Below are 24,056 nucleotides of genomic sequence, written 5' to 3'. Positions count from 1 at the left end.
AATGGATCATTTAAGGGGCACCTGGGTGGCTCAGTCAGTTAAGCGTCTGCCTTTGGCTCAGGTCATGATCTCAGGGTCTGGGATTGAGCTCCGTGTCCAGCTCCCTGCTTAGCAGGGCATCCGCTTCTCCCTTTGCCCCTTCCCCCGCCCCCCCCCCCCAACTTGTGCACTTTCTCTCAAATAAATAAATAAAATCTTAAAAAAAAGAATGGATCATTTAAAAAATAAAATAGTTCTTAAGTTCAGGATTAGTTTTACTTCCGTGTGCATCCAGTCCATCTCTACTTTTGGTTGATGTGGGATACAGATGATGAGACATGCTATGATCATCTTTACAGTAAGCCTGATTGTGGCTCTACATTTGTAAGGAATGCCAGTTATAAAGTCTTCGCTCATTGATCAGCATACATACTTTTCCTTCATTTGCAGCAGAGCCATGGTTATTAGTCCCCTCCTTATTTGTAGGAAAAGGGTCTCTAAGATATTTGTCATCTGATAACCTTCTCCCATCTCTTTTTCACAGAGCAGGAAATTCCTGTTTCTTGCCATAGAGCATACAAACTAAGTGTATCTGCACTAGTCACTGTCCTTTCTGTGGCAGTCAGGAATGAGAACTTTTGTTAGTGGCTCTCATATCCTGCCTATGCAACCTTTTTCGGTACTCCATCCCTGGTTTCTCCTGGGTAACTTAAAAAATATGAGTCAGCTTTTCCACTCTGCTCTTGCCCAAAGCCTCCTTTGGCATACTGTCTTATTTTAAAACCAAAACCAAACACAGATTCTATTCTGGAGACTAAACGATGTAAGTTTAGTGGATGATGGAGGAAGGGGTTATCTTGCACATAATATAAAACACTACTTCAGAACCCTCTTGAAACATTCTACCCCATTCACAAACTCCACTCCCGAAGTGTTATTCCTTAGGCAGCTGTCTCATCTTTCTTTTCTCCCTGTGGCCTCCCTCTTCAGTCTTGCTCCCTTTTCTTTTTCTTTTCTTCCTCTCCATTCCTAAATGTTCCAAGTGGCACCTTCTGTCCCTTTTGCACAGATAGAAATTTCATGTCTCTCTGCTTCTTCTGTTTTTACCCTGCTATGTCATTGTGAGGGAGCCCTTTGTAATTTTTTTAAACGCAGATCTAATCGTGTTTTCCTTTTTTTTTTTTTTTTTTTTAAGATTATTTGAAAAAGAGAGATAGTGAGAGCATGAGAAGGGGGAGGGTCAGAGGGAGAAGAAGACTCCCTGCTAAGTGGAGAGCCCGATATGGGGCTAGATCCTGGGACTCTGGGATTAGGATCGGAGCCAAAGGTAGAGGCTTAACTGACTGAGCCACCAGGTGCCCCATGTTTTCCTTTTTGAGAAAGAATCTCCAGCGGCTCCTCATTGATCTAGGGTAATGTTGCCAAACTCCTCACACGAGTCAGGATGAGCTGGACCCTGCTTACTTCCTCTGTCACTCTGATGTCCCTTACCAGTTTCATTATTGCTCAAGTTTTTGTTAAAAGCATTGCTCTCCTCACTCATGGGCTCTTCACCCTTGGTTTTCATTGTGCCTAGAAAACTTCTCATCTGCCTCTGAACTTAGCTAAAGCATCCTTCTGGGCTCAGCTAGATACTGTTTATTCTTAAGGGCCTTCCCTCACCCCTGTGAGTTAAGTGACCTTCCTTCCTATGAATGTTTTCTCAGAACAACCTCATATTTCTCCCATCCTCGTATTATGTCACTTTTGTATTTGGCTATATCCCATTAGCCTCTTAACTCATGCGGTCAGGGGCTATGTTTATCCTGGTCACCACGTAATTCCCATCACTTAGCAAAGTACATGGCACATAGAATGTTCTCCGTAAATATTTCTTGGTTAAATAATCTACATTTAAAATAACAGTTGACCATTGAACAACATGAGGATTAGGGGCACTAACTCCCTGTGCAATTGAAAATTCACATATAACTTTTTTTTGAAGTTATCTCTACACCCACATGGAGTGTGAACTTACAACCCCAAGATCAAGAGTTGCAAGCTCTACCAACTGAGCCAGCCAGGCACTCCATTGACTCCCCCAAAACTTCACTACGAATAGCCTGCTGTTGACCAGGAGCCTTACAAATAACACATAGAGTCGACTAACACATATTTTGTATATGTATTATATACTGTACCCTTACAATAATTTTTTGGTATCTAAGCTATGTAGTTCAACTGTGAGTTTTTTCAATTCTCACAAATCTCCGAAAAAATTTCCAATATATTTTTTGAAAAAAATCATGTAAGTGGACCCATGCAGTTCAAACCCACATTGTTCAAGGGTCAGCTGTATATCTCTGTTTTTTCACATTTGATTAATTCTACTACATCTAAGTTATATCTTATTATATGGCTTTAAACTGTGTATTTTTATTTTGCTTTATAAAAAGGAATGAGCATGTATCAATCTTAGTTATATTTTCATTTGTGATATTCTATTCATGCCCTATATATAAAGTTTTATGACTTATGATTGTAACATTTTTAGAGTAGAAGTATATATAAAATATATGCTTTTGGTTTTTCTTCTTCAGAATGAATGATTTAAAAAAACACAAGAAAACAAAATGAATGATTAAACTCTAAAGATTAAATGAGAATTTCCACTGGACTTTTTCTCATGACAGGATCAGTGGAGTGCTTATTAGTTTAGAAGCTGCTTCAGTGTTTTCTTCAATGAATCCTAAAGAGTGCAGCAATAATGCTTAGCATATTTCATATATATATATATATATATATGTTTCTTTTCTTTTTTTTTTCTCTATGCCTTAGATAACCATACGCAGGGGTGGAATCTTGAAATAGAGTCTTCTTTTGATGTTGTCAGCTCAAAGCCAATTTCTGGTCAAGTGATCGTAGCCATCCCTAAACTGCAGACACAGCAGACATACAGCATTGAACTTCAACCTGGGGAAAGGATTGTTGAGCTATTTGTGAAAATTAATAAGGTGAATGATGGTACTTCCTCAGAACCACTAGATGAAAAGCAATACTATTCAAAAGAAATGGCTAGAAAAAAGGGGCTGAGAATGAAAGAGAAATGTACTTTTCCATTTTCTCCTTCACTTTTAACCTCTCATATATTTTGTGTGTGTTACGAACTAAGGAACAATATTTCCAAATTTTAAGATTAAGAAAATGGAGAACATATGATTTGGCATCCTTTTCTCTCAAGAAGTCAGGTGTGTTGTATCTTAATTTTTCTGCACTCTTTGCAGTATCCCAAATCCAAAATACATTCTAAGCATTACATTTAAATACAGTGATTATTTCTGTATAATTCTGTATAATTTCTGATTATTTCTGATTTCAGTGATTATTAAATACAGTAAATTATTTTGAATATTGGTGCTTATTTTACATGCAGAATTCTAATTCCAAACTCCTGATCTTTCATGGTTAGAAGTGGGCTGGATTTTCCCTTTTCTTTTTCCTTTTTTTATTCCTCTAATTGATCATTGTGAACTGAACAGGATGGAGTAAAGCAATGTTGTGACTATTTGGATAAAGTGAGAATTTTAGATTAAAAGTGAGAAACAATTTCTAGTTCTGGGCTTGGAAAAAGAGTCAACCTCAAAGTCCAATTCTAACTGTTAAGAATACAGAATGAATGTAAGCTTCAGTGTTAGAAATGGAAATAATTGTTTTTCTGAAAACCCATGTTATTCTGTTCTTTCCTTCCCCTTTTGGTATATTAATCCATGCTAAAACATCTAGCATGTTGATTTTTAAGTATTATGTATGGATTGGTATAATTTGGCCTAATATAGAACCTAGAATTTCTGTGATTGACTCTATGAGACATTGATATAACGCTCTTAATCACTATAATATTTTGCTGAAAATATGCCACAAATTACATAGAATGACTTACATTGTTTCTTCAAAGAATGTTACCGTAGAAACTTGGTGGCCTCATGGACATGGAAACCAGACTGGATACAACATGACAATTCTTTTTAAACTGGATGGAGGCTTAAATATTGAAAAATCAGCTAAGGTAAGCAAATACTTTAAAATATTTTGTGAAGAAAAAGTATGTTTCTTGTTAAAATAGCAAAACAGATCTTTGTAGGAAAAGAAGAAAGCAGCAAAACTCCTGTAATCTCATCACATAGAGACAGTCATTAGTAACAGTTACATGCATTCCAAAGCTTCTGTGTGTGTGTATGTGTGTGTATTTATATTTACAAATGGATCAGGCTTTACATATTATTTTATTTATAAATATTCTCCTACTGTGTTTTTACATTTTACGTTATATCAAAGTAGTACATATGTATAATTTTAAAGCTCAGATATTACCAGAAGGTAATAGGGTACCTTGCCCAATGCTTCCTATTCCTATTTTCTATTCCTTAGAATCAATCATTTTTAACTTTTACTTATTTCTTCTGTTTATCTTCACCTTCCCAAATAACCTGCTTCTACTGGCGTTTTCTAATTTTTCAGTATGATGTATTATCTATTGACTTCAAACCTAGAGGATGAGGATATAGCTGTCTTACATGATTTTCTCTGTTGACCCCTGCTTGGCCCCCAATGTACACATTTTACCTCCCTCTGCCCTCCCAGTGTTGTCCTGTGGCCATTTTTGTTAACTTAGTATTCGATGTTTACATTATTATATTATGAATATACTGTTCAAAGCTGAATTGCATGGTGTCCTAAAATCATATTTCCAAGATCACCCATGGGAGCAGCTGTGCGTTAGTCAAGGTGGTGCACGCGAGAATGGGCCGCTGAGGAACATCTCAGCATGCGTCTGCAGTGGGAACTTTGAAGAGTATTTATGTCCATTTGTCCATTAGACTGGGATGGTAGAGATTGGATCAGAGGATCTCTTGTGCCTCCCCACGATTCTGATTGCCCAAAAGAGGAAACCAGAATGCAATAAAAATTTGAGCTCTCTGCAAGTTTCAGGAATCAGTGTTTGCCTTTGAAATTTAGATTAAAGTATAGATTAATTTCACGTTTTGTAAGTGAGAAATAATACCTAATTGACCTGTGTTTCCAGGGTGGTTCTTACAGGGAATTCAATACTTGTCAGCCCTAAATTTCTTCATGTTTTCAATGGTTTCAGACTTGCCAGTGGTTCAGCAAGCAAGGAATTTGACTGCTACTTGCCATCCTTATCTGTCTTGGCAGGGGTCTCTTAGTCTTATCTCTTTAGTGGGAAAGTGTCAGATTGGGATTTCTTTTCTTCTTTTTTTAAACGGAAGTATCGTTGACACACAATGTTACATTAGTTTCAGGTGTGCAGTATAGTATTCGGATAACTCTGTATAATATGCGATGCTCACAAGTGGAGTTACTGTCCATCACCATGTGACACCATTACAATACCATTGACTATATTCCCTGTGCTGTGCTTTTATGTCGGTGACTTATTCATTCCATAACCAGAAGCCTGTACCTCCCCCTCCCCTTCACCCATTTTACACGTCCTCGGACCCCCTCCCATCTGGCAACCATCAATTTGTTGAAATAGAAATGGGATCTGTTTCTGCTCTTGTATGTTTATTTGTTTGTTTTGGTTTTTAGATTCCACATGTCAGTGAAATCCTATGGTATTGGTCGTTCTCTGTCTGACTTATTTCACTTAATGTAATACCCTCTAGGTCCATCCATGTTGTCAGATTAGAATTTCTTTTTATTTTCTGTTTATTGTGAAGTATACAGAAAAATACATAGAACATATGTGAAATGCTTAGCGAATGATTAGAAAAAGAACGTTTATGTAACAGTTATCCTGATCAAGAAATAGAACATTGCTAGCCCCTCCGAAACTCCCCTTGCCTTTTGTGAGCCTCCCCAATCACTGCGCCTTCCTCCTTCCCAAAGATCCACTATCCTGCCTTGTAACACTATAGTGTAGTTCGCCTGTCTTTAACCTTTATGTACGGGGAACCACGTGGTACGTATTCTTCTGTGTCTGGTTAACTTGGCTCAACATTATATTTGTGACATTTAGATATGTGGTCTGTAGTTTGTAGTTTATTTATATATATAAATAAACATATAGCTGTATTTTGTTTATTTATATTACTGTGTGATATTTCAATGTATGATACATTCTGCTGTTGAAACTTAGGTAGTTTCCAGTTTTGGCCATTCTGACTAACACTACTATGAACATTATTGATGATCAGTCAGAGCACAGCATTTCTGCTGGGACTGGAATCACTGGATCACAGGGCACGCGTAGGTCAGCTTTGAGAGAGCGTACTAAACTGCCTTCCAGAGTGCTTATATTTCACTTCTACTCCACATGCTCACATGCCCCCCAGTACTAGCTGTTGTGTCAGGACTTTTGTTCTCGTCACAGGCACCTCCTTGTCTCACCTCAGTTGCTCTCCTATCCTGATGGTTCTGTTGTTATCTTGGGCTTGCTCTATGTATAACTGTTCCTATTTTTAAACTACCTTATTGAAATCCATCTTGCTTCAGTTTTATATCTTTCATGCCTCTCTTCCATTGAGATTAGACATATACTTTTTTTTTAAAGATTTTATTTATTAGAGAGAGAAAGAGCATACACAAGTGGCGGGGTGGGTGGAGGGGGGAGGGAGCAGGCAGAGGGAGAAGCAAGGACTCGATCCCAGGACCCTGGGATCATGACCTGAGCCGAAGGCAGATGCTTAACCAGCTGAGCCACCCAGGTGTCCTAGACATCTGCATTTTTATTTTTTGTTTTATTGAGTATGTCTCATGACAGCAGCAGAGTTAACTCAGACAAAAGGCCTTGGGGAAGTTACAAATTTTGGATACAGCCCATGCAGCAGAGATGTACTGGGTCTAGTAGGAGGGGAAAGGGCTGACTACATTTCCTTGTGAACAGGGAAGAATATCTTGATGACTGAAAATTTTTTTTATTGTTGAAAGAAATAACTTTGAGGCATATACTGTAAGTTGAAGGGAGGTCATATGAAGAATATGTAGGAAATTTTTAAAATAAATTAAAAAACCAAAAGATAGGCATTGGGATATTATAAATTCTGTCCCAAAAGTCATTTCATGGGGACCCTAGAATGCAAGTCTGGTAGATTCAGCTTTCTTTTAACAAAGGAAGTTTTGTGTATAAGTGTAGTGGGAGAGGCTACTCTGGGTAAATGGGATAAAAAAATCTTCCTAATCACTGTTTTGCCATCTTATGCCCAGGTTAATTGAATATTTTTATCCTACTAATTGATTATACTGAATTCCTACCTAATATGTGTCAAAGACATAATAAGTATGTTTGAAGGACTATTATAGTTTACCTTTCTAGAAAAATAGGAAATCAATTAGTTGATATTTCTCTTTAGCACCACTTATTTTGTAAGACTCTCCCATGTATTCCCTATGTAAGGTAAATCTTGCTAAAAGCAACAGAAGGTAGTTGTTTGTATTTGACTTAGCATCAAGATTCTCCAATTAAATTATTGTAGGGAAATAGATAAAATAATGTAATAGTATGTAATCCACGATTAGAAATTATATTGCACAGTTCCTAAGCCAGAAGAGGTAAAAAATTGCCCCTAGCTGTTATAATTAGAACAATAATGGAGATTTATTCCTCTTTTTTCTTTTTTCAAATTTTGCTTTGTTCTTTGTTTCTTTTAAGTTCCTAGTTTCATCTTTGCAGTATCTACAGAGCAGAAAGAGAGCACAATGCCAGTGAAATTTTTTTCTTTTTCTTTCTAAGTGCTGCTCTTTAAAGACCTTAAAAGTACATAGCCAAAAAATACGGAATTCAGAATAATCAGGGTGTATTTCTGACCACTCTGTACTTCTGATCAATACTGAGAGTTCACAGAGATTGTGAAGTATGTCTCCCTCTGTGTGTCCCAGGTTTCCTAGGGCAAAAACATTTGAGTTTCTGAGTGACATGAATTTTGAGGAACACTGTGCATCTTAGTAAATTTCCCCTTTGTCTTTTTTTTTTAAAGATTTAATTTATTTATTTGAGAGAAAGAGAGAGAGTGTGCACAAACAGGGGAGGGGTAGAGGGAGAGGGAGAAACAGACTCCCCGCTGAACAGGGAGCTCCACTCAGGGCTTGATCCCAGGACCCTGAGACCATGACCTGAGCTGAAGGCAGCCACTTAATGGACTGAGCCACCCAGGTGCCCCACCCCCTTTTGTCTTTCTGTCAGATTTTAATTAAACATTTCCAAAATGGCTATGGGTAGTGGCTTACCCAGGCTGGGCCATGGGAGCAGTTAGCCCTGGGTACAGGCAGTAAGTGGGTGCATTATGTGTATGTTACAGGTTGGTCTGCGTATTATTAGTAGTATGTCTGGCAATTCTATACAATGTCAGTGATTAAATACTCCTCCTTGCAAAATCTTTTGTTGGTCTAAGTTTTATCCATCTGTGAGATTATTCTTGAGTTTTAGTAACATACGTAGGCTTCAATTTAGCACATTTTAATTATTAACTCTTTAATAAATGTTATATTCTACCTGGAAGTAAATTTGGAGAACTCTTAGTTATATAGTTAGTTGTCCCCAGGATCATGGAGACTCAGCTGCATATAGTCATTTTGAAAGCAAGTTTATAAAGGTTTAAAATACTTTAAACATGTTTTGGAATAGTTTATGTCTCCGGTCTCTGTCTTATTACATATTCTTGTATTTAAAAGTAGATTAGAAACAACAATAGCAGAGTGATTATAAAAAAGCAAAAACTTAACATGAGCTACTTCAGCGTGACCTCTTGGAATTTTTATTTTTATTCTTAAAATTTTAAATAGAAATAATTGATAAGCTAAACTTCATTAAAATTAAAAACACCCAGGTTGCAGGCACCCAGATGACTCAGTTGGTTCGGCATCCAACTCTTGATTTTGGCTTCAGTCATGATTTCAGGGTCGTGATATTGAGCCCCATGTCAGTCTTCACACTCCGAGGAAGTCTGCTTGGGGTTCTCTCTCTACCTCTCCTTAAGCCCCTCCCCCTACTTGCACTTGTGCTCTCTCTTTCTCTCTCAAATAGATAAATCAATCTTTAAAAAAAATTAAAAACTTCTGCTCCGCCAAAGACAATGTCAAGAGAATGAGAAAACCAGTCACAGATGGGAGAAATGTTTGCAAAAGACATCTTGTTAAACAAAATACATGAAGAACCATTAAAACTCAGCAATAAGAACATAACCCAATTAAAAAATGGGCCAAAAACCATAACAGAAACTTGAAGAGATACAGATGGCAAATAAGCATATGAAAAGATATTCCACATCACATGTCATTAGGAAAATGCAAATTAGAACAAGATGGCACTACACACCTATTAGAATGGCCAAAAGATGGGGCACTTGGGTGGCTCAGGTCATGATCCTGGGGTTCTGGGATGGAGACCCGAGTTGGGCACCCTTCTCTGTGGGGGGTCTCCTTCTCCCTCTCCCTCTGACCCTTCCCCCTGCTCATGATCTTGCTCGCTCGCTCTGTCAAATGAATAAATAAAAAACAAACAACAACAAAAAAGAGTGGCCAAAAAGGACAATTCCAAATGCTGGTGAGTATATGAAGCAGCAGGATCTCTTCCTTCATTGCTGGTGGGAATGCAGAATGGTACAGTCAGTCACTTTGGAAGACAGTCTGGTGTTTCTTACAAAACTAAACATACTCTTACCATATGATCCAGCAATCGATCTGCTCACTATTTATCCAAAGGACTGAAAACTTATGTCCACACAAAATCTGTACATCGCTGTTTACAGCAGCTTTATTCCTAATTGCCAAAACTTGGAAGCAACCAAGATGTCCTTCAGTAAGTGAAGTGCTAAGTAAACCTGGTGGATCCAGACAATGGAATTTTATTCAGTGCTGAAAAGAAATGAGCTATTAAGCCATGAAAAGACTTGAAGGAAGCTTAAATGATGATTACTAAGTGAAAGAACCCAATCTGAAAGGGCTCCATATGGTATGACTCCATGTATATGACATTCTGGAAAAGATGAAACTATGGAAGCAGTAAAAGATCAGTGGTTGCTAGGGGCTGTGGGGAGGAGGGAGGGATGAATAGGTGAAGCATACTGGATTTTGAGGTCAGTGAAACTGCTCTGTATGACACCATAATGATAACATGTTGTTATACGTTTGTCCAAACCTATAGAATGTAACACACCATGAGTGAAGTATAATGTAAACTAGGTTTTTGGGTGATAATGATGTGTCAATATAGGCTTATCAGTTGTAACTAATGTACCACCATAGTGGAGGATGCTGGTAATGAGGAAGGCCATGAACTATGGGGGCAGAGGGTATATGGGAAGTTTCTGTACTTTCCCCTCAGTTTTCCTGTGAACCTTAACTGCTCTAAAAAAAGTCTGTTAAAAAAAACTTACATAGAGGAAAGTGTGAACTGTGATGTGTAATATGTAATATTTTGTTTGGTAAGTGCATATTTGAATTCATATATGAAATATTTTACTAATTTTAATATCTTTAGAGTTGAAATTCCTTATTTGTTACTTTTTTCTTCCAAATTTTATTTAAATTCTAGTTAGTTCACATATAGTGTAATATAGGTTTCAAGAGTAGAATTTAGTGATTCATCACTTTACATATAACACCCAGTGTTCATCATAACAAGTGCCCTCCTTAATACCCATCACCCATTTAGCCCACCCCCCACCCACCTCCCTCCATAAACCCTCAGTTTTTTCTCTATCATTAAGAGTCTCTTGTGGTTTGCTTCCCTCTCTCTTTTTCTCTTCCCATATGTTCATCTGTTTTGTTCCCTAAATTCCACATATGAGTGAAATCATATGGTATTTGTCTTTCTCTGACTTATTTCACTTAGCGTAGTACACTCTAGTTCCATCCACGTCAATGCAAATGGCAAGATTTCATTCTTTTTTTTTTTTTAAGATTTATTTATTTATTTTAGAGAAAGAGAGAGCATGCAAGCAGGGGGAGGGGCAGAGGGAGAGGAAGTGAAGCAGACTGCCCTCTCAGCAGTTGGGATCACCCAACATGGGGCTCGATCCCACAACCTTGAGATCATGACCTGAGCTGAAGTTAAGAGTTGGATGCTCAACCGACTGAGCCACCTAGGCGCCCCAAGATTTCATTCTTTTTGATGGCTGAGTATTATTCCATTGTATATATACCACATCTTCTTTATTCATCAGCCAATGAATATTTGGGCTCTTTCCATAATTTGGCTATTGTTTATAGTGCTGCTATAAACATTGGGGTGCATGTGCCCCTTCAAATCTGTATTTTTGTATCCTTTGGGTAAATACCTAGTAGTGCAATTGCGGGATTGTAGGGTAGTTCTATTTTTAACTTTTTGAGGAACCTCCATTCTGTTTTCCAGAGTGGCTGCACCAGTTTGCATTCCCACCAATAGTGTAATAGGGTTTCCCTTTCTCTACATCCTCGCCAACACCTGTTGGTTCCTGTGTTGCTAATTTTAGCCATTCTGACAGATGTGAGGTGGTATCTCATCGTGGTTTTGATTTGTATTTCCCTGATGATGCGTGATAGTGAGCATCTTCTCATATGTCTGTTTTGGCCATCTGAATGTCTTCTTTGGAAAAATCTGTATTCATGTTTTCTGTCTATTTCTTAACTGGATTATTTGTCTTTTTGGTGTTGAGTTTGATACGTTCTTTATAGATTTTGGATACTAATCCTTTATCAGATGTGTCATTTGCAGATATCTTCTCCCATTCCATCAGTTGCTTTTTAGTTTTGCTGATTGTTTCCTTTCCTGTGCAGAACCTTTTTATCTTGATGAAGTCCCAGTAGTTCACTTTTGCTTTTGTTTCCCTTGCCCCCAGAAACATGTCTAATAAGAAGTTGCTATGGCTGAGGTCGAAGAGATTGCTGCCTATGTTCTCCTCTAGGATTTTGATGGATTCCTGTCTCACATTTAGGTGTTTCATCCATTTTGAATTTATTTTTTTTGTATGGTGTATGGAAATGGTCCAGTTTCATTCTTCTGCATGCGGCTGTCCAATTTTTTCCCAACATCATTTGTTGAAGAAACTGTCTTTTTTCCATTGGATATTCTTTCCTGCTTTGTTGAAGATTAGTTGACCATATAGTTGTGGGAATTGTTAATTGTTCTAAAACTAAAACTAAAGAAAGAATGAAAGTGAAACATGACATCAGTGTATACTTTAGTAGTGGCAGATATTTAAAAAAAAACAAAATACCTTGGAATTCTTTTTGGTAGCACTTCAGATGCTTCATAGAGATCAAATGTGCAAGTTAGATTTGTCTGTATGAAAGGTGTTAAGAGTTGATATAAAGAAGTCATTCTTATGTTTCTGGAAAGACTGCAGCTGAACTCACAGAGCATATCTTGAAACAACTGGATGCTTGTTTCATAAACCTCTGTTGTCGTCAGTGACAGGAGACTGCTGCATATGTGGCCAGTGTTCACAGTAGAGTTCATACAGAAATCAAAGAGATTAATCTCAAATTTTATTTCTGTCTTCTGGAAATCATTCTTTGAACCTTGTGGAATTTTCTTTTGGGGAAACATTTCTTCATGTGTGATGTTTTCTGGAACTTGGGAAACATTTTGTTCATTCTTTTAAATCTCACCTCATTGTTGGAAAAAGCTACAGAAAGTCTTTCCTAGATAATATGGAATGCTCATTATGAGGTAAGGACACAGTAAATTCTGAAAAGTTAATCTCCACTTCGAAGTACTCCGTGATCCAAAGGAATGTGGATGTGTGAGAACCAGCTCATATTTTTCCTCTGCTACTGCAGGTTTTCTCTTTTGAATTATCTTTTTTTTTTCCTGGTGTAGAATTTTAGATGGGGTTAATCAGATACAAACATATTTGCAAATAGCCAGAATCTGCCTTGAACGATGTACAGTGAAATACCAAGCTTTCAAACTTTTCTTTGAAGATAAGCGCACAGAAGTTTTGGTGAAGGCTCTTCACTGTGCAACAACAAACTGTAAGGACGTTTACATAGAAAAAAAGAATCCGATTCTGAAGAAGAGTGTCAGGGGAACAACAAGATGCTGATCTTACATTGCCAAGAGAAATCAAAACAGCAGTGTTGAATACCCCAGTCATTTTCACCAAGAACTGGATGCTTGTTCTAAAGCAATGGATCAAATAATGTCTGTGTTCACTAGCATTTGGCCATTTTCTTTTTCTCTGATTTTGCTGTGTTCAGAAGACATACTTGAGAAGTGGAAATTTTTCAGCCCAGAGGCATTTGTAAACACTTTGAGTGTTTCTCAAAGAAACAAAGGCATGGATACTACTGCATTTTTTGGAATTTAATGAGAAGTGGGATTTTTATGAATCTCTGTCAGACTTACCTTTATGTCTAATACTCTCCCAAAATATTTGTATATTTTGGGCTTCTTTTGAAAAAACATTTCTAAATTAAAATTAATAAGAGGTGTTCCTCTATCAATTATGTAAGGATAGATTGGCAAATCTGCCTATATTCTTTATAAATCATATACATACAAAGAAGATCAATTTTGACAAAGTTCTTGACATTGTTAGAAGTTAAGGCTCAAAATAATATTATTCATTTCCATAATGAACCAATATATGGAAATATTATTTACTTTTTTCAAAAACATTAATATAATCAAATACACGAGTCCATTACTTTTCCTTTTTTCTTTTCTAAGATTTTGTGTATTTGACAGAGAGAGAGAGAGAGAGAGAGCAAGCACAAGAAGTGGGAGTGGCAGGCAGAGGGAGAGGGAGAAGCAGGTTCCCCGCTGAGCAAGGAGCTCGATGTGGGGCTCGATTCCAGGACCCCGGGATCATGACCTGAGCCGAAGGCAGATGCTTAACTGACTGAGCCACCCAGTTGCCCACTTTTCCTTTTTTCTACTCTAATATTTATTTTACTTAAAAATAGTATGATTGTTCATATAAAGTTAAATAAAGGAAAGTGTCTGCGTTTCTTTTCTGGATATTATCACTATTCATTTCATTTCATTATCATTACTGAAAATAATTTTGTCATAGAGAAGAGGAGGCTTGTTAGAAAGTGATTCTGTCTATTCTGTCCGATACAAAGAATACACCTCTGGCTACAACTATGCTGGTGTAAACTTGAAGCTGTTAACTTCTGGTTGTGCTCTCTGTACGTTTCTAGGGCTCCACAAAGCGAGGCTCTCCTTTGTCCTCCTGCTCAGGCCTGTGTGAGGACAGCTCTTTGTGGAAACCCAGCACATGTTTTCTCAGTGCTTCTGCATGTTAAAGCACTTTCAGAACAGACAGAAATACGTTTGCTTGTCTCTAAAAATATATAATGTAGGTGAAATGATTTTAGGTGTATTTTGAAAATCATGAAAATTATTTGAAAAATATTTTAGGTAACATTTGTCAGTATTTGGAAATAAGGGTTTTTATTAAGAAGAAAATCAGTAGTATCTAGTGATTCTATGACAGCTTTTTTTTTTAAGATTTATTTATTTGAGAGAGAGAAAGCATGAGCAGGGCAGAGGGAGAGGGGGAGAAGCAGACTCCCCACTGAGCACAAAGCCCAACTGACTGACTGACTTGGGGCTCGATCTCACCACCCTGAGATCATAACCTGAGCCGAAACCAAGAGTCAGACACTCAACCCACTGAGCCACCCAAGCGCCCCAACTCTGACAGCCTTTTTAGGATTTGATTACAAACAGCTGAGAAGTGATGTGCAGTTTATGAATCTATGATTCATTACATCATCATCTGGTCTGCCAGAGAAAGAAATTTGAGAAGTACAGTATTATCAGTCACACACCTCTTAAGCCCTTTAGTTAAGATATTCCTAACTCTTGTCAAGGTGTACTTTGAAAGTTAATCCTTCTAGTTCAGAAATGTAATCATAAAGCTAATTTAAAAACTTACCTAGTGAGTTGCTAATAGAATCATCAAGAATAGACAAATTTGGAAATTTTTTTTTAAAGATTTTATTTATTTATTTGACAGAGAGAGACGCAGCAAGAGAGGGAACACAAGCAGGGGGAGTGGGAGAGCGAGAAGCAGGCTTCCCGCCGAGCGGGGAGCCCGACACGGGGGCTCGATCCCAGGATCCCGGGGTCATGACCTGAGCCGAAGGCAGATGCTTAACGACTGAGCCACCCAGACAGACGCCCCGACAAATTTGGAAATTTAAAAAAATTTAAATTCAAACTGCTTGGCTTACACATTTAGATTCTTAGGTATTTTTTTCTACTTTTAGACAATAATTTATTTTGTTGGGCAGTTTAAAATAGTTTTGATCTTGTAATTCACTCTGGATGTAAATATGTGTTACTGAGGGGTCTCTTCAAAAAACCTCTTTCAGAGCCTATTATTTCCTCTGAAGTAAAATACCTGTTGTAGAAGGCTTTTATGTTACCTATCAGGACTCCCAGAGGACACGGAGAATGACTGACACTAATCATAGACCCAACAGCGTTTAACCTGTCGAAGAATGTCCAGAGGGAAAAGTGGCTGGTAATTCCTGCTTCACCTCTGACAACTGTCAGGGGCTTTAGGGTTTACTTTGACCTGGGCCATAAAATTGTTATTGCCAGAGAGGAAGATGGGGATAGCTGTCTTTTCACGAGAAAAGTTGAACAGAAAAGAAAAAAATGGGGAAGATGAGTTTTATCATTAATAGTATTTGTAGCATTAATCGGTCTAAAGAAATAAATGAGTTCTATTTTCTAGGTTAGTGATTCTCAAATTTTTTTGGACTCACAATGACTTTACATTCATAAGAATTATTGAGAATCCCAACGTACCTTTGTTTATGTGGGTAGATTTTAAAACTGAGGTTTAAATACTCATTTCAAATCACAGTACCAGATCTATGACATGTTAATATATGAGTTATTTTATGAAGAATAGGTATATTTACAAAACAGAAAATGTAGAGAGAATGACATTGTTTTACATGTCTGCAAATCTCTTTAATGTGTTGCTTAATGGAAGACAGCTGGATTCTCATCTGCCTCTGCATTTTGCAACATGTTGTTTTCATTGAAACATAAGAAGAAAGGATCTTACATAGATACGTAGTTGGAAAAGAGAGGAGTACTTTAATAGCCTTTTCAAATAATCGAGGCTATTCTTTGGTACTACACAACTTAAGTAGTGGTTGTTTCTTAAAGGTTAGTTGCAATGTGGAATCTGAAGCCATTTTAATGAACTGTTTGTACTCTGTTACATTAAAATCTGTTGGTTTTATATCTTGCACCTTTAAGGGATCTTTTAAATTATTATTTTTTTTACCGAGACATAGTTGACAATGTTACATTAGTTTCAGGTGTACAGCATAGTGATTTGACAACTCTGTACCTTATGCTATGCTCACCACAAGCGCAGCTCCCACCTGTCGCCATACGATGTTATTACAACACCACTATGTTCTCTATGCTGTACCTTTTATTACCATGACTTACTCATTCTTTTTTTTTTTTAAAGATTTTATTTATTTATTTGAGAGAGAGAATGAGAGAGAGCAAGCACATGAGAGGGGGGAAGGTCAGAGGGAGAAACAGACTCTCTGCCGAGCAGGGAGCCCGATGCGGGACTCGATCCCGGGACTCCAGGATCATGACCTGAGCCGAAGGCAGTTGCTTAACCAACTGAGCCACCCAGGCGCCCATGACTTACTCATTCTTAATGGATCTTTTATTTGTATGTGATATCATAATATAGTGCATTGGTTATTTGAAAAATATTAGTGTCTTGAGATTTCCAAGTGTTTCCAAACATTGAAACATTCCATTATATAATATCACATTCACATTTGTTAATACCACACTGCTGTTATCTGAAAAGTCTTTTAAGTATTAGGAAGCGCTCGAGCTCATGGTAGTGGATACAAGTTTTCCTAAATCCTAATTTTTACCTGTAAGTTTGAGTTTTATCCTTGTCCACAATACTTTTACTTATTTTCCTTGAAGTGACAAGGCTCACTTCATTCATTTTCAAGAAAATGTCTGACAAATAACCAAGTCTGAATAACCATAGTTTGTCTGGCAGTTCTTTCCAGTTAAAATGAAGTTTCATGGACCAGGTGACTAATTCAGTTTACAACTCACGCAATGGCCCAGATGCTTTTCCTCAAGAAATCCAGTGTGTGGGACTTTATCTGTGTTTCCCATTCTATCATTTCATCACACAGACTATTATAACGATGTCTACTCAAGGTTAGGATAGAATTAGTAATTTTTACTGCTTTATCAAGGACATTCTTAAGTGAAACTGACTTTTTTTTTTTTTTTCTGCTGATGCCTGAAGGTGAAAGATACAGTGACAGTTAGCACAGTTCACATCTACTGCCTTGATTTTTGCTGAGGCACCAGGAGTGTTACCCACCACTGCTTTTGTAACATCAGGGCAAATGTTAACACAGTTGTTGCTAACCTTGAGATTCAAAGAAACTATTCAATACTTCAAATATTTCAGCATCTTTTGTATTTTGTTGCCAAAGATTCACATAAAAGAGATCTTTGATGATTCATTGTGCTGATTAACAGATAAATATAAGCAAACAGTAAGCCCATCATTCTGGAGATGCATGCATTTCTCAGGCAAACTGTGATACTTCAGATGAGAGATCAGTTCAGTATCCTGTTGCAGCTTAATCTTTAATTGGATGACTTAACTGTATCATTGCAATGTGACAATGTGGTGATCTCATTTTCTGACTTTTTATCCAGTAGGCATTCAGCAATGTCAACTGTAAAACTCTCTCAGCTAATACATGTGCTTGTCATAATGAATCATTGAACACTACATCAAATACTATTGATATATTGGGTGTCTAGGTGCCTCAGTTGGTTAAGCATTTGCCTTCAGCTTGGGTCATGATCTCAGGGTCCTGGGATCAAGTCCCACATCAGACTCCCTGCTCTGCGGGGAGCCTGCTTCTTCCTCTCCCTCTGCCTGCCGCTCGCCCTGCTTATGCTCTCTCTCTCTCTGTGTCAAATAAATAAATAAAATCCTAAAAAAAAAAAAAAATAAATATTTGGTATAATTTGAAAATTGATATAAATATGCATGTATTTATTTTTTTAAAGATTTTTTATTTATTTATTTGACAGAGAGAGAAACAGAGAGAGAGGGAACACAGGCAAGGGGAGTGAGAGAGGGAGAAGCAGGCTTCCCCCTGAGCAGAGAGCCCGATGCAGGGCTGGGTCCCAGGACCCCGGGATCATGACCTGAGCTGAAGGCAGATGCTTAATAACTGAGCCACCCAGGCGCCCTTTCTCTTGTGTTTCTGTGTAGGTTGCAAGGGAAACTTTGAGATTCAAAAGGAGAGTTTACTGAATGACAGTGAGGTTACAGACATTATAGCAGGAATAACCAGACACCACTACTAAGAACACAGTAGAAGCTGAGAACAAACTGAGTTAATTTCTGAAAACACACCTCTTTAAACACTAAACCTCTACCGTAGACGTAGAACACACCAGAATATGCAAGCATGCATTCCATTAGCCAACAAAGTGATGATGTCATCACATATCATGTAGATTCTGGAAAATTCCACCGTACATTCAAGAGTGTGAGAGTGAAAAAGGCAAATGATGTTTTAGCTTTACTATGGAAATAGTTTGTTTTTTTTTTTTTTTTTAACACAAGGACCTCCTGCAGGATTCCAAGGGGTCCCTTGTAGTCCCCGGCCATACTTGAAGAACTGCTGTTCTAGATATTTGAATCTACCCATCAAGGTGTTTTAAAACGTATCTGTGAAAATCACTTTACATTTTTTACATTTTGCAATCCTAAAGCAGCTATGGTAATTCCATGTCAAGATCCCCCTCAACCAAGCCTTATTCTATGTCTTCTCATAAAGTTAATTTGTATCTTTTTGTCTGTCAGAATCATAAGGGCAAGGGTAAGGAAGTAGAAGAATGGTGGGCACTTTTATTTCATGAAATAAATTGATTAATTCATTCATTTATTTTATTTTATTTTTTAAAGATTTATTTATTTGACAGAGAGAGACACAGCGAGAGAGGGAACACAAGCAGGGGGAGTGGGAGAGGGAGAAGCAGGCTTCCCGCGGAGCAGGGAGCCCGATGCGGGGCTCGATCCCAGGACCCTGGGATCATGACCTGAGCCGAAGGCAGATGCTTAATGACTGAGTCACCCAGGCGCCCCTCATTTATTTATTTTAATTAGAGAACAAAAGTTTAATCTTGGTTCAAGGCTAGGCCTTGTTGGCGTAGAACCATGTTCCTCATTCCTTGATCCAGTTCATGGCTGGAAGGAATGAAGATTTGGATAGGAACATCAGTCTTCTTTATCGAGAGTCTTGCTGCTCCTGCTTAACCGTGGGAAAACCTGGCTAGAGTGTGACAGAGACAAAGGTCTCAGCTTCTTGCATACCAGTTATAACTTTGGAGTCTGCACTCCTATTCCATCTTCCAGTTGAAACACCACTTACATCTCTAGAGCTTCAGCATCAAGTTTAATGTGATGATTAGTTGGGATTAAATTGCTTGTGCTATATGTCTTTGATTCCAAGAGGCACATTTTGGCACATGTTAACAACACTGAAGTGACAGTGTGTTTACATATGCAGGATACATCAGTTTAACTGGTGGGATTTCTCCCCTGTTTTTGTGAAATAGTATAAGTTTTTGTTCTAATTTTGAAATGTTATCTTCAAATAGATTTCTTTAAAAAAAAAAAGATTTATTTATTTATTTGAGTGGGTGGGGGGAGGGGCAGAGGGAGAGGGAAAGAATCCCAAGCAGACTCCATGCTGAACCTGACATGGGGCTCGACCTCACAACCCTGAGATCATGACCTGAACTGAAACCAAGAGTCGGATGCTTAACCAATGAGTCACCCAGGCACCCTTCAAATATATTTCTTTTGATGGAATTACAAATGCCTGTTTCATGAGGAAGACTAGAATATATTTCTTCTTCTTCTTCTTTTTTTTTTAAAGATTCTATTTATTTATTTGAGAGAGAGAATGTGAGAGAGAGCACAAGAGGGGGGAGCGGGAGAGGGAGAAGCAGACTCCCCGCTGAGCAGGGAGCCCGATGCGGGACTCTATCCTGGGACTCCAGGATCATGACCTGAGCTGAAGGCAGTCACTCAACCAACTGAGCCACCCAGTCGCCCTAGAATATATTTCTTCTTTAATAGTTTCTATATTTTATATCTATTAAAAGATAGAATCTGGCAATAAATTATTATATATTTTTTTTTCTGAAGTGTGTACTTCCACATTAAATGCCTCATAGCAAATAGGAAATTAACATTAAATTATGTTCGTGTCAATTGTTTAAAAGTTTGCTTTCCTTTTTAAAAAATCTCTTTTGTATGTTTTAAATTTGATATTCAGTATTTAATTTTGTTCATAATAGGTTTATTTTAGGACAGTGGAACTTATAGAAGAGCCCATTGAAGGATCTCAAGGTCTGAGTTTCTACTTCAAAATTAATGGATTGCCCATATTTCTGAAAGGCTCGAACTGGATCCCAGCAGATTCATTCCAGGATCGAGTAACCTCTGACTTGTAAGTTATCATTTTTTGTTTCTTGTTTTTCTTTTTATTAACAGTCCCACAAAGCTAAAGAATTACTCATTTTTATTTTCTTTGGTTCCAGTGGAAGGAACTGAGAGGTAAGAGAATTCTAGGATGATGGAAACTTTAGAATGGAAAGGATTTTTAAATCATATATTCCATTTTCATGAGCTATAGATAGTCTTAACAGCTAAATGACTTGAGACTGCTGAAACCATCCAATTTCTAGAAAACTATTATATATTTCCTCTGGAGGAACAAGAAAATGACTAATGCACATTTTGGATAATCACTGAAAAATGGTTAAATTTGTTTTTTTTTTTAATTTTTCAAAGAATACCTTAAATATTTTTGTACATTCTTTTTAAAAAATGGAAACCCATATTTCCTTCTTCATTCTAAGCTATTTGTATATTCTTTTACTTTTACGTTAGTAAAAGGAACTAAAAAAGCTTTACAATATTAAATCTAGAAGAAAATTTAAAGTGCTTATCTGAAGCTTTGAGAATAGAACTTCATAAGAAAATAATATTTCCTGGGGCACCTGGGTGGCTCAGTCGTTAAGCGTCTGCCTTCGGCTCAGGTCATGGTCCCAGGGTCCTGGGATCGAGCCCCGCGTCAGGCTCCCTGCTCTGTGGGAAGCCTGCTTCTCCCTCTCCCACTCCCCCTACTTGTGCTCTCTCTCTCTCACTGTGTCTCTCTCTGTCAAATAAATAAATAAAATCTTAAAAAAAAAAAAAGAAAGAAAATGATATTTCCTGATTGCGATTGTAAACTGTCTTTGTGATAGTAAAAATAAACTTTGTGAAGAGAAAATAAACACATTTAACTTATTTACATATGTATAAATATGCATTGTAGTATATTATTTGGTGTTTAGAATTTGCCGAAAGTTGTAGTAATTTGCTTTTACTTTAAACTGTATATATATGGTCTTGAATTTCATATGAAAATGAAATTATTCTCCAGACATAGACACAGATAATTTGCTGCCTCTTTTCCTTTTCATGTCCTGGCTCCTCTCATCTGGCTGGTTTGGGCAGTGACTTTCAGTACAACTGGGCCAATTAGTATATCCGCTGAGGCACAATGCTCTGGGTCCTGGGCCAGCCAGTTATTGGGGGCTTCTTGGTTCCTCTCTGGACTCTGTTCTGGAAATGCAGGGTAGATGTTCTCAGAGTGGCTGGACATCATCCTGTGGGTGATGTGAATAGGAATTGGAAAAATCGGAAAGGAAATTTAATTTACTAGAGAAAGAAACATAGCCGGTACCCTACTTATGATGGTTTGATGTGATTTTTTGACTTTACCATGGTGTAAAAAAGATACACATTCAGTAGAAGTTTTGCTTTGAATTTTGACTTTTGATCTTTTCCTGGGCTAGCGCTATGTGGTACAGTAAACCTCTTGTGATGTTGGGCAGTGGCAGAAGCCGAGGCCTCCAGTCAGCCATGCCATACTGAGGGTCAACAACCGATACATTCACAACCATTCTGTTTTTCACTTTCAGTACAGTATTCAATTACATGAGATATCAATACTTTATTATAAACTAGACTGTGTGTTACGGTTTTGCATAACCGTAGGCTACTATAAGTGTTCTGAGCACATCTAAGGCAGGTGAGGCTAAGCTAGGATGTTTGGTAGGTTAGGTGTATTAAATGCATTTTCGACTTACAATACTTTCAACTTACAATGATGAGCTAATTGAGATATAATCCCATTGTAAATTGAGGAAAATCTGTACTGGACTGGAGGAATTGAAAAAAGGAGGTAAGAGTAAGCCAGGTACTAATATGCAAACTTTGATTTTTGTCTTATAATTTGAAATGGTTGTATAAAATTAGCTCATACTTTCTAAGGTTTACAAATGTTTTCTTTTTCTATAAGAATAACTAAGAAAAAATTTAGTTTCAAAAACAGTGTAATAACAGTGTGAATTTAGAAGGCAGAGAAAAGACATATAACCCACAATTTTCCAGTTTTGTTTATGTGGTTACAGTTATTGTGTATATAATTTTGTCTCACTTTCTTCACCTAACATTATATCCAAACCATCATAATTTTAGAACGTGTTTTTCTAAGAGATTTGAAACGTATTTATCAACCACCATGTGTGTTTTTTTTTTTTTTTAAGATTTTATTTATTTATGTGACAGAGAGAGAGAACACAAGCAGGGGGAGCAGCAGGCAGAGGGAGAGGGAGAAGCAGACCCCCTGCTGAGCAGGGAGCCCCATATGGGGCTCGACGCAGGGCTCGATCCCAGGACCCTGGGATCGTGACCTGAGCTGAAGGCAGACGCTTAACCAACTGCGCTACCCAGGCGCCCCCATCATGTGTTTTTTAAATCTTTCTTAAACATCCCCAGATTTTCAAATTAACATTTGTTTTTAAATTTTCTTCTATAGGTTACGGCTCCTTTTGCAGTCTGCTGTGGATGCTAACATGAATACTCTCCGGGTTTGGGGAGGAGGAATTTATGAGCAGGATGAATTCTATAGACTCTGTGATGAACTAGGAATAATGGTGGGTAGTCGACAGCATTTTATTGATTGATATGTTACTATATCCTCACTTTGAGCTCCTGTGTGCTGAGTGGGTGCTATGGCTCATTCCTTCTTTTCTGAGAGCCAGGACTGATATTCCATTTTTTGCAGAGGAATAAATGACATCTTGCAAACCCAGAACCATAGCTGATGGTGAATATCATAATTATTTAATTATTTTTAAGTGGTAAACATTCTATATTTGTAATTTTCTTTTTGATATGAGGGTATGCATAAACATATTTAAAAATTTTAACTTTAAGGAGATCTAACAAGACCTAGAGAGAAGAAAAATCATAAAAGTCAATGAAGAAAAGCTATGCTTAATATTGTTATTAAGTACTCCAAACATGTTTTGCATTGGTGAGGGTTAAGCACAGGAAATACAATCTTTTAGTTCTGGCATTACAGTTCTAAAATACAAAGCATTCCATAGAAGAATAGTAATTATAATATTGATAATGCTGATGGTCATGATAATGTGACAATATTCTATAATATTTATTGAGGACCAGGCATTGTTCTCAGTGCTCTGCATCTGTTATTTTGTTTCATCTTCATGCCCATCCTATGAAGTAGTTACTGCTGTTCTCCATCCCCATTTTACCAGTAAGGAAACTGACACATGGAGGAGAGGTGAAACAACCTGCCCAAAACCACACAGTGGGTATGTGGTGGAACCAAGTTTCTGACTCAGGTCGGCTGATTTGGGGCCTGTGCTCTTAACTACTGCATCAAAACAGCCTCTCTAGAAATGGACTTACGTGGGACGCCTGGGTGGCTCAGTCAGTTAAGCGTCTGGCTCTTGATTTTGGCTCAGGTCATGATCTCAGGGTCGTGAGATTGAGCCCTGCATCGTGCAGAGCCTGCTTGGGATTCTCTTTCTCTTCCTCTGAACCCCAGCTCACACACACACTCTCTCAGTCCCCTTCAAGAAAGGAAGGATGGAAAGAAGGAAGGAAGGAAGGAAGGAAGGAAAGTAGGAAGGAAGGAAGGAAGGAAGGAAGGAAGGAAGGAAGGAAGGAAGG

General features: G+C 37.7%; 1 protein-coding gene across 3 annotated transcripts in view; it reads left to right on the top strand.

The window, feature by feature from the left end:
* The window catches only part of MANBA (mannosidase beta), a 111,379-nt gene that overhangs the window by 40,422 nt on the left and 46,901 nt on the right, over positions 1 to 24,056 (top strand). For all 3 annotated transcript variants that reach the window (XR_004683737.1, XM_035030178.1, XM_035030179.1), the window contains exons 6-9: positions 2,797 to 2,972; positions 3,914 to 4,024; positions 20,321 to 20,472; positions 22,891 to 23,008. Coding sequence is in view for 2 of the 3 variants with exons in the window: in XM_035030178.1 (XP_034886069.1) it covers positions 2,797 to 2,972; positions 3,914 to 4,024; positions 20,321 to 20,472; positions 22,891 to 23,008 (557 nt within the window). In the remaining variant the exon portion in view is untranslated. The remainder of the gene's footprint in view (positions 1 to 2,796; positions 2,973 to 3,913; positions 4,025 to 20,320; positions 20,473 to 22,890; positions 23,009 to 24,056) is intronic.

Source organism: Mirounga leonina, unplaced genomic scaffold, assembly GCF_011800145.1.
Source record: "Mirounga leonina isolate KUSES-001 unplaced genomic scaffold, KU_Mleo_1.0 Mir_357, whole genome shotgun sequence".
Classification (NCBI taxonomy): Eukaryota; Metazoa; Chordata; class Mammalia; order Carnivora; family Phocidae; genus Mirounga; species Mirounga leonina.
The sequence above is the reverse complement of the archived record's forward strand: the minus strand, read 5'-3'. Positions and strand labels throughout refer to the sequence as shown.